General features: G+C 42.1%; 1 protein-coding gene across 6 annotated transcripts in view; it reads left to right on the forward strand.

Annotated features, from left to right (window-relative positions):
* rab3ip (RAB3A interacting protein (rabin3)) overlaps positions 1–15000 on the forward strand; it is a 25144-nt gene that overhangs the window by 6827 nt on the left and 3317 nt on the right. For 4 of the 6 annotated variants that reach the window (XM_071535019.1, XM_071535020.1, XM_071535022.1 and 1 more), the window contains exons 3-10: positions 1247–1363; positions 2360–2526; positions 3056–3227; positions 5770–5865; positions 10089–10166; positions 10391–10603; positions 13232–13360; positions 14330–14442. In XM_071535019.1, coding sequence (XP_071391120.1) covers positions 1268–1363; positions 2360–2526; positions 3056–3227; positions 5770–5865; positions 10089–10166; positions 10391–10603; positions 13232–13360; positions 14330–14442 — 1064 coding nt within the window. In that variant the 5' untranslated portion in view covers positions 1247–1267. The remainder of the gene's footprint in view (positions 1–1246; positions 1364–2359; positions 2527–3055; positions 3228–5769; positions 5866–10088; positions 10167–10390; positions 10604–13231; positions 13361–14329; positions 14443–15000) is intronic. The other 2 variants (XM_071535021.1, XM_071535024.1) reach the window with 2 other exon arrangements.

Genomic DNA, 15000 nt, shown 5'->3' on the forward strand with positions numbered 1-15000 from the left:
TCTGTTCTATTTTACTCTGTTCTATTCTGTTCTACTGTCCTCTACTCTACTCTGTTCTGTTTTTATTCAGTTCTACTGTCCTCTGTTCTATTTTACTCTGTTCTATTCTGTTCTACTGTCCTCTACTCTCCTCTGTTCTGTTTTATTCTGTTCTACTGTCCTCTGTTCTATTTTACTCTGTTCTATTCTGTTCTACTGTCCTCTACTCTCCTCTGTTCTGTTTTATTCTGTTCTGCTGTCCTCTGTTCTATTTTTACTCTGTTCTATTCTGTTCTACTGTCCTCTACTCTACTCTGTTTCTGTTTTATTCTGTTCTACTGTCCTGTTCTATTTTACTCTGTTCTATTCTGTTCTACTGTCCTGTGTTCTATTTTACTCTGTTCTATTCTGTTCTACTGTCCTCTACTCTACTCTGTTCTGTTTTATTCGGTTCTACTGTCATCTGTTCTATTTCACTCTGTTCTATTCTGTTCTACTGTCCTCTGTTCTATTTCACTCCTCTGTTCTATTCTGTTCTACTGTCCTCTGTTCTATTTTACTCTGTTCTATTCTGTTCTACTGTCCTCTGTTCTATTTCACTCTGTTCTATTCTATTCTACTGTCCTCTACTCTACTCTGTTCTGTTTTATTCGGTTCTACTGTCCTCTGTTCTATTTCACTCTGTTCTATTCTGTTCTACTGTCCTCTGTTCTATTTTACTCTGTTCTATTCTGTTCTACTGTCTTCTGTTCTATTTCACTCTGTTCTATTCTATTGTTTTTTTTTTGTTTTTAGTATATATTTATTAATTTTTTTATTATATTTTTTTCTTCTAATTTACATATGTTTCATATTTGATACTGATAATGCAGAAAATATCACAATATTTGCAAAATATCGTGATATTCAATATTATCAAATATCGACCCAAGCCTATCTGTGAGATTGATCAATACTAGTGATTGATAACTCAGGCAGCTGCTGGGATTTCTGACTCAGTTTCTGACCCACATTCTCCACCCATTAAGTTTCACTCTGCTGATTAATATTTTTTATAGATAGATAGATGGATAGATAGATATAATCTAATGATATTAATAATCTGCCTCCTCCAGTCTTACATGATGTTACAGTGTTGCTCCAATCACCTGCAGTATCTAATGGTAACAACCTGTGTGTGTGTGTGTGTGTGTGTGTATGTGTGTGTGTGTGTGTGTGTGTGTGTGTGTGTGTGTGTGTGTGTGTGTGTGTGTGTGTGTGTGTGCAGAGTGTATGATGTGTGTCAGTTATGGCCTGCAGCAGCAGCAGCAGTCAGAGCAACACTGAACCTCTGGAGGGTTTCCATGAGGTCAACCTGGCCTCGCCCACCACCCCCGACCTGCAGGTAGGTCAAAGGTCAACCCACCGTCTGCTGATCCGGTTCACGAGGTGACCTGAGGTTCAGGACTCAGTCCAACCAGGACACCATGTGATGAAAGTAAAGACTGTGCAGAGTTCTGTTTATTTCTGAGACTCAAATCTTTCCAGCGATGCCATTGGCTGCTAGAATGTAAACAACAATTTAAAAATGTCATTACAAAGTGGCAATAATATAAATTCTATTCTATTCTACTGTCCTCTGTTCTATTTTACTCTGTTCTGTTCTGTTCTACTGTCCTCTGTTCTATTTCACTCTGTTCTATTCTACTGTCCTCTGTTCTATTTTATTCTACTGCCCTCTGTTCTATTCTATTCTACTGTCCTCTGTTCTATTTTATTCTACTGTCCTCTGTTCTATTCTATTCTATTGTCCTCTGTTCTATTTTATTCTACTGTCCTCTGTTCTATTCTATTCTACTGTCCTCTGTTCTATTCTATTCTACTGTCCTCTGTTCTATTCTATTCTACTGTCCTCTGTTCTATTCTATTCTACTGTCCTCTGTTCTATTTCACTCTATTCTATTCTACTGTCCTCTGTTCTATTCTATTCTACTGTCCTCTGTTCTATTCTATTCTACTGTCCTCTGTTCTATTCTATTCTACTGTCCTCTGTTCTATTTCACTCTGTTGTATTCTATTCTACTGTCCTCTGTTCTATTTCACTCTGTTGTATTCTATTCTACTGTCCTCTGTTCTATTTCACTCTAACTTCTAATTTATTGCGCTGTCCTCTGTTGTACTCTACTGTCCTGGTTCTGTTCTACTGTCTTCTGTTCTACTCAGTTCTATTCTATTGTCCTCTGCTGTTCTTTTTTCTGCCCATTTCAACTATTTCTACTATATTGAATTTCTACATATTGTCCCATCACTGGTTGATAATCTGTTGGATATTGATTTCTCAGGTCAGGAGCATTGGTTTTACCCGTTCACCGGTTATTGATCGGCTGTGTTTGTCCCGCAGAACCAAGCGGAGCAGCGCCCCCCCGCCCGCCACAGCGCCCCCCCCAGCTCTCTGTACCGCACCCCCTCCCTGGGAGCCCCGCCCCCCGGCCCCCCCTCCACCCTGCGGGCCGACCAGCTGCCCACGCAGCCCGTCTACTCCACACCCAGACACAGCCACAATGGAAGGTGAGGCGTTTTAAGACTACGTTTCCCATAAGCCCCGTTGCTTCCTGTTTTTTTTTACTTGCACAAGTCTTTCGTAACATTATGCTGCTATTACTGCTTTTATTTATTTGTTTTATTTTAACGACACCGAGAGAAGCCAGGCGAAATTCCATTGTACCTGAGTATAATGACAATAAAGATCATTCTATTCTATTCTATTCTATTCTATTCTATTCTATGTCGGAAGTAATCTGCTTTCTTCAGGATGTCAGCTCCAAGCAGAAAATGATCTCATTAACTCCAGAAAACAAAATGTTATCTTGAAGTAACGACATAAAACAGTGAAAACAGCGTAAATAAAATGTATGAATAAATGTCCTCAGTGGGCTTCCGTAGCGCTCTGCTTTGAGCTGCAGGGAATGTTTTCTTCTGTCGACATTTCGGTCAAAACACTTTCCTCAAGACAAATCCTTTTTTCTCTATCTATGATCTCGAATCGGCCTGTGATCCGTGAACGACCCGCCGGCGTTTCCGTGGTTACGCCCCGCAGCGTCCCGGGCCTGGAGGCGGAGCCGGCGGAGGGCAGCTTCCTGTCCGGAGAGGAAGGGGAGGAGTCCAGCGGGTTGAGTGACAGCCTGTCGCGGCTCCGCAGCCCGTCGGTGATGGAGGTCCGAGAGAAAGGATACGAGAGGCTGAAGGAGGAGCTGGCCAAGGCCCAGAGGGTAACACACACACACACACACACACACACACACACACACACACACACACACACACACACACACACACACTCCGGTCTGGACCAGAAGGACTAGACGAACTATTCAAGATTCAGCGTATGTGTGTGTGTTTGAGAGAGAGAGAGAGAGAGAGAGAGAGAGAGTGTGTGTGTGTGTGTGTGTGTGTGTGTGTGTGTGTGTGTGTGTAAACTTCACCACATACACACATCTCTCAGCACTGCGTCTCTCCAGCACTCATTACATGATCAACTTTGACTTTTATTTTATTATTTATTTATATTCTTTTTTTTTTTTTACACACACATTTCCATTGTTTAATTAGATGTATTTTTTATATTATTTATGTGTATTTTTATTATTATTTTCAGCCTGTGAATTACTGCTTCATTCAGATCAGGGAAATATTTGAGTATGTTGCAAATATTTGACAAAGTAGGTGAAATACTGGATTTCCACTGAAAACAGTGAAGGTGAATCTGAATTTTGTTCGTTTACTTAAAGAGAAAATGACAGAAATCGTTCGTAATTTATTGAACTTTGCCTCAGATTCATGTAAAAGTCGGTTCTCTCTTATTATGGGATGGCAGAGAGAGACTGGAGCGTAACCCGAAGGCCGCAGGTTCGATCCTGTAGAGTTTACAGAGGAAACCGCTTGTTAAAGAGAGAGGTCAGAGGTCAGAGGTCAGAGGGCAACAGGCAGACTGTCTCTACAGCAGTGGAGTGCAGAGGAGCATCTGAACACACAAGCTGCTGGTCCTTATGATAGACAGCTGTGGAAAAAGTACTAAGTACCAACACCGTAACTGAAAAATACTTCATTAAAAGTAAAACTTCTGCATTCAAAAGTTTACTTCAGTAAAAGTCTAGAAGTATCAGCAGTAAAATGTTCTGAAGTATGAAAAGTAAAAGTCGTCATTCTGTCAGAGAGTTAAATTATTGAAGCATGAAGCTGTCAGAAGTATTTTAATGTTGGAGTTTAAACTCTAAAGGAGCGTTCACACCGAACACGAAGGGAATCTTCGCCTCGCGTTACTCGCTCGAGTTTGACCGCAGGATCGTTTGTGTTTACTCGTGTGAGTAATGTGAGTAAACAACCCGCGAATATTCAAGTAACGTTATGCCGGGAAAGCCAGCTGTGCTAACTGGGGCTAATGTTTGTGCTAACTTGGTTCATAGTAAAGTACAACCGATAGCTGGAATAAAGTAACAGACACATATTTTCAGAACTTACCAGTAGGGCTGGGTGATATGGACCAAAAATCATATCTCGGTATTTTTAGGCTGAATGGCGATACACGATATATATCTTGGTATTTTCTACACAGTGGGCTAAATGTTCAGTTGTAAGTAGGGCTGGGCGATATGGACAAAATCAAATATCACAATATTTTTTACCAAATACCTCGATATCGATATTGCGACAATATTGTAGGGATGACTATTGGTGCTTTCACAAAATATTTACACCATGAGATTTTTGATAAATAATCATCAGTAATGTGGATATAATGACTAAGTGGGTAAAGACAAATAATAGAACAGCTAGAACAGTCTGGTAAGTTCAGAAAATGACATCACTTTACTGTAATGCAGCCTTTAAAACCAGGAAAACACACTTATGCCATATCACCATATCACCATATCCACAATCTAAGACGATATCTAGTCTCATATCACGATATCGATATAATATCAATATATTGCCCAGCTCTACTTACCAGGTAGTCCAACTTCCTCACTGACTTTTCTCCAAGCTCTCTCCTCTGTTACGGTCTCTGTGCCAGGAGACTTGTGTCATACAGCTCCGGCTCACAGACGGCTGCTGTGAGCTTATCCTCCATTTTGTGATTGGACGTCAGGATGTCAGTGATGTTGGGAGAATCTCAAATTTTCCGCTCAAGTTTAAAAATGTCAACTCACGCAAATTTCGTGTCGTCCGTGTCACCAGGCGTGAAATCACGTCTGTTCACGTCTTTGAATTGACTTTGTATGTAATCACGCCGCACAAAAAATTTGTTTTGCGTTTGGTGTGAACACACAGTAACAATGCAACATATTTTATGAGCTCATCATATGTTTTGATGTAAAACCTTATTCTGCAAAGTAACTAGTGACTCCAGCCGGCAGATAAATGTAGAGGAGGAAAAAGAAGAAGATTTCCCTCTGAGATGTAGAGGAGGAAAAGTAGAAAGTCTCACAGGATGGAAATACTCAGTGAAGAACCTCAGAACTGGACTGATGGATGACAGGTGTTCCTAATAAAGTGGCCGGACAGCGTCTCTGCTTGAAGAAATGAAACGATCAGTTTCTTCAGAACAAAGCGACTGAAACTGTTTTCAGATGGAATTCACTCATTTTTGATTTCTGCATCTTCTTCTGTTTGTTTTCACCGTGCCATGATTTGACTTGGGTTTGGTTTATGCTTGTGTTTGTTTTTGTTTTTGGTTGTTTTGTTTTGCTGTTTGCTGTGTGTGTGTGTGTGTGTGTGTGTGTGTGTGTGTGTGTGTGTGTGTGTGTGTGGAAGGAGCTGCTGTTGAAGGATGAGGAGTGTGAGAGGTTGTCTAAAGTCAGAGATCAGCTGGGCCAGGAGCTGGAGGAGCTCACCGCCAGCCTCTTCCAGGTCGGTTTGCCTCCCTCCCTCTCTCCTCCTCCTCCTCCTCTTCCTCCTCCTCCTCCTCTGTCATCCCGCCATCCAACTTCATGTCCTCTTCTTGGAAGAAGGACAGAAGAAGAAAGAAAGAAGAAAGAAGCGGAAGCTCAGCGTTGTTGGACGACAACGCTGAGCTTCCGTTTCTTTCTTCTTTCTTTCTTCCTCCACCAAGAAAGCGGCCGGCGATGGTGGAGGGAGCTGTTGTCACACACACACACACACACACACACACACACACACACACACACACACACACACCTTCTTCTTGTCCCCTTGTTTTGCTTGTAACTTTTTTCCTCTTTGAAGGTTTTGGATGTTGGCGATACTGGTGGTGGGACTCCCCTCTGTGTGTGTGTGTGTGTGTGTGTGTGTGTGTGTGTGTGTGTGTGTGTGTGTGTGTGTGTGTGTGTGTGTGTATGGTCCTGTGCGATGCCTTCAGAAAGTTTCCTCTTGACTTTTCCTCCATTTTGAGATGCTGCAGCCTCAATTCAAAATAAACAAAATGAGGAGTTTTGTCGCAACACCCCTTAGTGTTAGAGTGAATGTTTTCATTTCATTGTCCTTTTTACAAATGAATTAAAAATTGAAAAGCTGAAATGTTTTGATTCAGTGAGTATTTGTTCCACACTGAGTTGAGATGAAAGTCCCAGAAGCTTAAAGGAACACGTCGCCATTTTTTAACCTCCTCTCCATATATTGGTCCTCAGTAACACATGCTGTGAGAGCAGGGCAGGAATCGCCCCGCAGTGTGGCCTGATGCCCCTTCTAACATGACTAACTGCCTGTTGTGCCTTTAGGCAAGGCAGCTTTTGTATAGCACATGTCATACCCTGAGGCAATTCAAAGTGCTTTACAGAGTAATAACAAATACAGTAAAGGTAAAAAATGTACAGTTTAAAAAGTGCAAAAGAGATCCACAAGATGAAAGACTTAAAAAGTAAACTAAATCGAAAGATAAAAGAAAAGACAGTGCAAGAGGATTAGAAAATCGAGAAGTGCATTAAAATCACATTTAATAGAAAATAAAAAAGATATAAATAAATATTACAGTGCAGATGAGTGTTGCCCTAAATTTCTTAGAAAGCCCAGGCGAACAGAAACGTTTTAAGCCCTGATTTAAAGATTGTAAAGTTGTGGATTTCCTCATTTAAAACTACATGTGACGCAGCAAATAAACAAACTCAGTTTCCCAGAGTCTCTGTCGTCACGCTGGACATCAACAGCAGCGCCAGATTTCTCCCACTCCCACAAATATATGAGTAACGTTAACGGAAACATTAACAGCTAATTATTAATTAAACTGAGAGGGAGAGAGAGAAGCTATAGCTAACTGCTAAGCTAAGTAACTATCAGATCTGAAAAGCGTGTAAACAGCTGTGGGATTAGAGAGAAAGTCGCTAACAGAAGCAGAGAGCTATGAGCTTGAGCAGATCTAGAGTCAGTTTAAATGTACAGCGGGTCATTAGCCGCTGGAATGAAGAATACAGCAAAATGAACCGGGTTGAGATCAAGCAGCAACAACACATCAGTAGCAGCAGCCTGCATGTGAGGCGTTTAGGGAACATCTGTAATTTGTAGCTACAGAAAATAACCTGGTTACACTTCTGTTATCGTGTGTTACTGGACATGTGACTCACTCTGCAGTCTGAGCCATCTGACATATGAGCTGCATCACACTGCTGCACTTCATTTTTCTATTAGGATATTTATTTTGTTGCGGAAAAAGGACTGAAAAAAGGATTTTAATAACCACTGGTTTTGGCCTTGGTGCCTGAAATTTTGGCCGCAATGCCCCAATAAATTTGTATTTATCAAAGGCCAAAGTGGCCTTGCCCTAAAAATGACTTCATTCCAGACCTGTGAGAGGACTAATGAGGACCAATATATGGAGATGAAGTTAAAAAATGGTGAAGTGTTCCTTTAAAGCTGAAGCTTGAATGAGATTCTTATGTGTTTCATTTCAATTCATTTCCAACAGCGTGTTTTCATTTTGTCATTAATGGAATATTTTGTAGATTATTGATGAAAAATCACAGTTGAATCCATTTTGAAGTCGGGCTGCAGACAAAGTGGAGAAGCAAACCTCAGTCTGAAAAAGGGTTTAAAGCTTCTTAGCTCTGTTAGCGTTCCTCACTGAAACCAGTGGGCGGAGCTAGCTGCTGGCTGAAGGAGCAGCTCAGGTTCCCTCTGGCCTGTCAGATCTCCTGGACCACAGTGAGCTCTCTGCTGTGCTTCCTGCTCCGCCTGCTGACCAGCTGCTGGGGGAACATCTGTTAAACTCCACTGTAGGGCCGGGCCTTATGGACAAAATCAAATATCACGATATTTTTGACCAAATACCTCGATATCGATATTGTGACAATATTGTAGGGATGACTATTGGTGCTTTCACAAAATATTTACACCATGAGATTTTTGATAAATCATCATCAGTAATGTGGATATAATGACTAAGTGGGTAAAGGCAAATAACAGAACAGCTAGAACAGTCTGGTAAGTTCAGAAAATGACATCACTTTACTGTAATGCAGCCTTTAAAACCAGGAAAAGACACTTATGCCATATCACCATATTACCATATCCAAAATCTAAGACGATATCTAGTCTCATATCACGATATCGATATAATATCAATATATTGCCCAGGCCTACTACTCTGTGATCTGACTCCTCGATACGCAGAGATATTCTAGAGGAAACACTTCGGCTGTGACCTGAATGGATCTCTGTCTGTGCTTCAGGGCACCGATACGCACGTCAGACATGTTTTGTTAGTGTCCGAATCGTAAAATGATTTTTAGGGCACTACATATTTCCCACAATGCACTGTAATATGTAGTGAACAAGCCTGGTCACTAAAACGGTGAAAGTACCAGAATGCATTGCGAGTCTGTCGTCACCTGGCCGTTACCAAGCAACCAAGCTGTAACCCTTCTGTGGTTTTATAATGATGACATCATCCTCTTCTTCACCAAACCTTGTTTACTAATGCAAGTAAATAAACTTTTTTTGGTACCAAAAAGATGTCAAGCTATTCTAAAGATGTTTTCTTTTAACTCCCAATTCTTAACTAATTATAAATGCACGTTTTGTTATGCTAATTTGAGCTGGTTAACGCTAACATTAACATTGCGCTCTGTTGTTCAGGAAGGTTTTTATCTCTAGCTGCAGGTTATACGGTTCAGAGCTTATTGTCAGGTGTTTTTTGTTAATGTCAGCTAGCTAGCCAGCTCCAAAACCTGAAGGAAACCTCACAGCTGGATCAGTGAAGAGCTGCTGTGTGAAAATAAACAGAAAAAAGAAGCCGAACACAACTCCAATGCATAGAATATTTATTCAGACATAAGGCCGGAAAAGGCCGAGACGGGAACATCGGGGAATATTTTTTTCTGTTTAATGTCAGCTAGTGACACATATATGGCTCTGTTAGCTGAGGGGGCGCCCTGGTGGCTCACCGAGTAGGGCGCGTACCATTTGGCTCAGGCCTTCCCGCAGCGACCCGGGTTCAAATCCGACCCGTGGTCCTTTGCTGCATGTCCTCCCCTCGCTCTCTCTCCCATACCTTCCTGTCTCTCTCTCACTATATATCTCAAATAAAGCATAAAATGCAAAAAATAAATCTTTAAAAAAAAATGTTAGCTGAAACATTTGTTTATGTGACTGGTGAACGCAGACGCAGGCTGATGATGAATGATGATGAATTAAGTGTCTGAATTCACTCAGTAATCATGTGTGATTTACCGCTAATTATGTACTAACTAATTAGTGCACTAACAGAGCAGCACTATATAGGGAAATACAGGGAATAGTGATCCATTCCGGTCACAGCCGCCTTCTTCATGTGTAGTATAGCAACTAATACAAGGAAGTGGGCGGATCCTGTTCACAGCTGGCCAGCCAATAGGGGATGTTGTGGGCGGAGCCTGCTAGCACACAGAGCTCCCTATTGACAGAATATACATATGTGTATATATATATGTATATATAAATGTATATATATATACATGTGTTTTTGGGGTGAACTGCTCCTTTATCAAACTTGTAGCTATCAACTGGTTTGAATGAGGAATGCTAACAAACTATTTCCCCACATGTGACGAGTGATTGGTGAATAGAAATGTCAGAAATATCAATGTGTGTGTGTGTGTGTGTGTGTGTGTGTGTGTGTGTGTGTGTGTGTGTGTGTGTTACAGGAGGCCCATAAGATGGTCAGAGAGGCCAACGTCAAACAGGCAAATGCTGAAAAACAACTGAAGGAGGCACTGGGAAAGGTGAGAACACACACACACACACACACACACACTACATGTCTCCCCCAAAACTGACCATAGATTAATAATAATAATAATAATAAACTTTATTTATATATATCGCACTTATCAATACAACATTGCAAAGTGCTTCACAGAAGAGTAAAAGCAGGCTCCTCTCCTCTCCTCTCCTCTCCTCTCCTCCTCCTCTCCTCTCCTCTCCTCTCCTCTCCTCCTCTCCTCAGATCGATGTTCTCCAGGCGGAGGTGCTGGCTCTGAAGACGTTGGTCCTCTCCTCCCCCTCCTCCCCGGTGGGGGAGCTCCCCTCGGCGGGGGGCGGGGGGGTGAAGGCTCCCTTCAGGAAGGGCCACGGCCGGAACAAGAGCACCTCCTCGGCCGTGCTGGGCGGCCAGGCCGACCCCTCCGCCACCCAGCCCATCGTCCGGGACTGCAGGGAGGTAGGAGCGCACGCACACACACACACACACACACACACACACACACACACACACACACACACACACACTAAAAAACTGAAAAATGTGGATCAGTGTTTCCCAAAGCCCAAGATGACGTCCTCAAATGTCTTGTTTTGTCCACAACCCAAAGATATTCAGTTTACTGTCATAGAGGAGGAAAGAAACCAGAAAATATTCACATTTAAGAAGCTGGAATCAGAGAATTTTGACTTATTTTTCTTAAAAAATTACTCAAACCGATTAATCGATTATCAAAATAGTTGGCGATTAATTTAATAGTTGACAACTAATCGATTAATCGTTGCAGCTCTAACACTAACGATCCTCTGATCGGTCATTCAGCAGTTTGAGTTTCTCCAGCAGCTGCAACAACCTTTTTGACCCTTTCTGTGTGCCGTCAGTCACAGACGGTGATGTCACGTGATGCGTGACACGTGACGCCTGCACTCAGCCTCCTGTCAGTAGAAACCAGAGTAGAAACACTGGTGAAGTTAAGTCCATTTAACACACAGAGAGTTAGCTAGCAGCTCCGTTCAGCCTGCTGCTGAGCAACAGAAGCTGCACAGTTCCAAAAACCACAAATAAAGAAGCCATAAAGTTACTGAAACAACTCTATTCTGTTCTATACTACTCTACTCTATTCTATTCTATTCTATTCTATTCTACTGTACTCTGTTCTACTCTATTCTTATATTCTACTCTATCCTGTTCTATTCTACTGTGTTGTGTTCCACTCTGTTCTACTGTACTGTCCTCTATTCCAGTGTTTTTCAAAGTCTGGTGTCACCAATGAAAAATAAACACCAGCTGTTGTCAGCTGTATCCTTCTGTCAGTGACCTGTAGCTGCCCCTGCAGTCCCCCCTGCTGCCCACAGGGGGCAGCTGCTCTCTGTCTTTACATGAAACTACTTTCCGTCTCCCGCTAGCAACCAAGTTAGCAGCTGATCTGCAAAAGCAAACAAGTTTAAACTGAAACTCGACAGCCGTCCATATCACCTGACAGCAGGTGACTCTGAAGACGTTACGCTGTTGACGTGATTTATGATTTATGATCTGTGTTCACAGCCTTTTTATTTCTTAGGTTTTGCACTTTAAAAGATCTAAATAAATTGAAGTGTTGCTTTAAAAAACTAGAACGGCCCTCGGAGAGCGCAGACCTCCACCAAGGTTTGTGCTGTTATCACTTGTTCCTGAGTCAGATCCGGATCCGCTCCAAAATGTAACGGGTTCTTCCTCGGCCCATGCTGCACCCTTCCACCAAGTTTCATGAAAATCGGGCCAGTAGTTTTTCCGTAATCCTGCTGACAGACAAACAAACAATCAAACAAACAAACAAACGGCACTGAAAACATAACCTCGTTGGTGGAGGTAAAGATATTCTTCAGACCCTATTCTACAGTAGAATACATTTCCAATGTCCTAGCATTTGTAAAAGTTGCTTCATGTATTTATTATTTATTTATTTATTTTTATACAGTATGAAGGTATGGAAACATTTTGGAAATTAATTGCAATAAAATTGCATTTGCACTTGAATAGTATTGGTGTTACCCCTTTACTTTCACTTTGGGTCCTGGAGTTTGAGCATTTAGGAACAATGGGTCGCCTGAAAAAAAGTTTGAAAACCCCCGGTCTATTCTATTCTACTATCCTCTATTCTTTTCTACTCTATTCTATTCTACTCTGTTCTGTTCTACTAATTCTATTCAACTCTATCAAACACTGCTTCCTTCCCTTCAAGGCTGCGAGCTCATTTGTTGATTCTGGTAATTTCTGGAATATCCTGGAGTTTTGAGTCTGTAATCCAGACTGGAGCCTGAACTCACCAGGATATTATGTTCTTAGGCTTCTTCTGCCTTCAGGTCGTCTGTCCGTCCCATTCTCATGAACTCGATATCTCAGGAACGCCTTGAGGGAATTTCTTCAAATCACAAACGTCCACTTGGACTCAAGGATGAACTGATTAGAATTTGGTGGTCAAAGGTCAAAGGTCAAGGTCACTGTGACCTCACAAAAGACGTTTTTTTGGCCATAACTCAAGAATTCATACGCTAATTATGACAAAATTTCACACAAATGTCAAATAGGATAAAATGATGAAATGATGACATTTTATATCCAAAAGTTCAAAGGTCAACTTCACTGTGACATCATAATGTTTTGCTTACCACTGCAGCTGAGAAAACCATCTTGGGTCATTCTACAGAAACGGTGGAAGTGCTGTCACTTACTTTATCAGACACCAAAATCCTTTAAGTTGACCTAATAATCACATTAATTATATATGTTCAATAAATAAAGACTGTCCTCGCAATGATAAAACAAAGTTTATTGGCGGAGGCATACAACCAGGAGGCGGTTATTTCTAGTTTATTTCTCTTAAATTCTGTTTTTCTACTTTGAGGTGGATTGTTTATTTTAGATCTTTATTTATCTTTGTGAGTTATGTATTGTTGTTCTTTCCATACTGAGGAGACGCAGCATGTTTGCTCTGCATCAGCTGGTTTCCTGACTAATAAACACTTGAAACCAGTTCCACACCTCAGACCGAAACGCGACACGAAGGAAGCAGGATGTTAGAGCTGAACGGAGCGTTGTGATTGGCAGGTGGACGGTCAGCTGTTCAGCGAGTTCAAGACGTGGCGTGAGGACCCGACGCTGGACAGGAGCTGCAGCTTCCTGGACAGAGTTTACCGAGAAGACATCTTCCCCTGCCTGAGCTTCAGCAAGAGCGAGGTGCCGCCTCTACTCTACTCTACTCTACTCTACTCTACTCTACTTTACTCTACTCTACTCTACTCTACTCTACTCTACTTTACTCTGCTCTACTCTACTCTACTCTACTCTACTCTACTCTACTCTGCTTTACTCTACTCTACTCTACTCTACTTTACTCTACTCTACTCTACTCTACTCTGCTTTACTTATTACTTATTATTATTATATACTGAGTTTAACATGAAGACCAGAATAGAATCTCCTCACCAAGATCAGATGCAGCTGGACCAGTTTGTAGCGTCATTTGAATGAAAACTGACATTTAACATGTTGGTGAACAGATTGTTCTGGTCTACTCTGTTCTATTCTACTCTACTGTCCTCTGTTCTATTCTACTGTCCTCTGTCCTACTGTCATCTGTTCTACTGTCATCTGTTCTGTTCTATTGTCCTCTGTTCTACTCTACTGTCCTCTCTTCTACTCTACTGTCCTCTGTTCTATTATACTGTCCTCTGTTCTATTCTACTGTCCTCTGTTCTATTCTACTGTCCTCTGTTCTATTATACTGTCCTCTCTTCTGTTCTACTGTCCTCTGTTCTATTCTACTGTCCTCTCTTGTACTCTACTGTCCTCTGTTCTGTTCTACTGTCCTCTGTTCTACTGTCCTCTGTTCTACTCTACTGTCCTCTCTTTTACTCTACTGTCCTCTCTCTGTTCTACTGTCCTCTGTTCTATTCTACTGTCCTCTGTTCTACTGTCCTCTGTTCTACTGTCATCTGTTCTGTTCTATTGTCCTCTGTTCTATTCTACTGTCCTCTCTTCTACTCTACTGTCCTCTATTCTGTTCTACTGTCCTCTGTTCTCCTGTACTGTCCTCTCTTCTGTTCTACTGTCCTCTATTCTGTTCTACTGTCCTCTGTTCTCCTGTACTGTCCTCTCTTCTGTTCTACTAAACTCTATTCCATGAACCTGTCTCTCTGCTGTCAGCTGGGGTCGGCCATCTTGGAGGCGGTGGAGCAGAACAGCCTCAGCGTGGAGCCGGTCGGCTTCCAGACGCTGCCGGTCGTTAAAGCTGCTGCTGTGGAGTGTGGAGGACCCAGGTACACACACACACACACACACACACACACACTGAGACACACACACACACACACACACACACACACACACACACACACACACACACACACACACACACACACACACTGAGAGACACACACACACACTGAGACACACACACACACACACACACACACACACACACACACACACACACTGAGACACACACACACACACACACTGAGAGACACACACACACACACACACACACACACACTGAGACGCACACACACTGAGACACACACACACTGAGACACACACACACTGAGACACACACACACACTGAGACACACACACACACACTGAGACACACACACACACTGAGATACACACACACACACTGAGACACACACACACACACTGAGACACACACACACACACACACACACACACACACACACTGAGATACACACACACACACTGAGACACACACACACACACTGAGACACACACACACACACACACACACACACACACACACTGAGACACACACACACACACTGAGACACACACACACACACTGAGACACACACACTCTC

Source organism: Centroberyx affinis, unplaced genomic scaffold (genome assembly GCF_046629955.1).
Source record: "Centroberyx affinis isolate AG114_WGS23_722 - 3 ecotype Tasmania unplaced genomic scaffold, CSIRO-AGI_Caff_v1 ptg002648l_1, whole genome shotgun sequence".
Lineage (NCBI taxonomy): Eukaryota > Metazoa > Chordata > Actinopteri > Beryciformes > Berycidae > Centroberyx > Centroberyx affinis.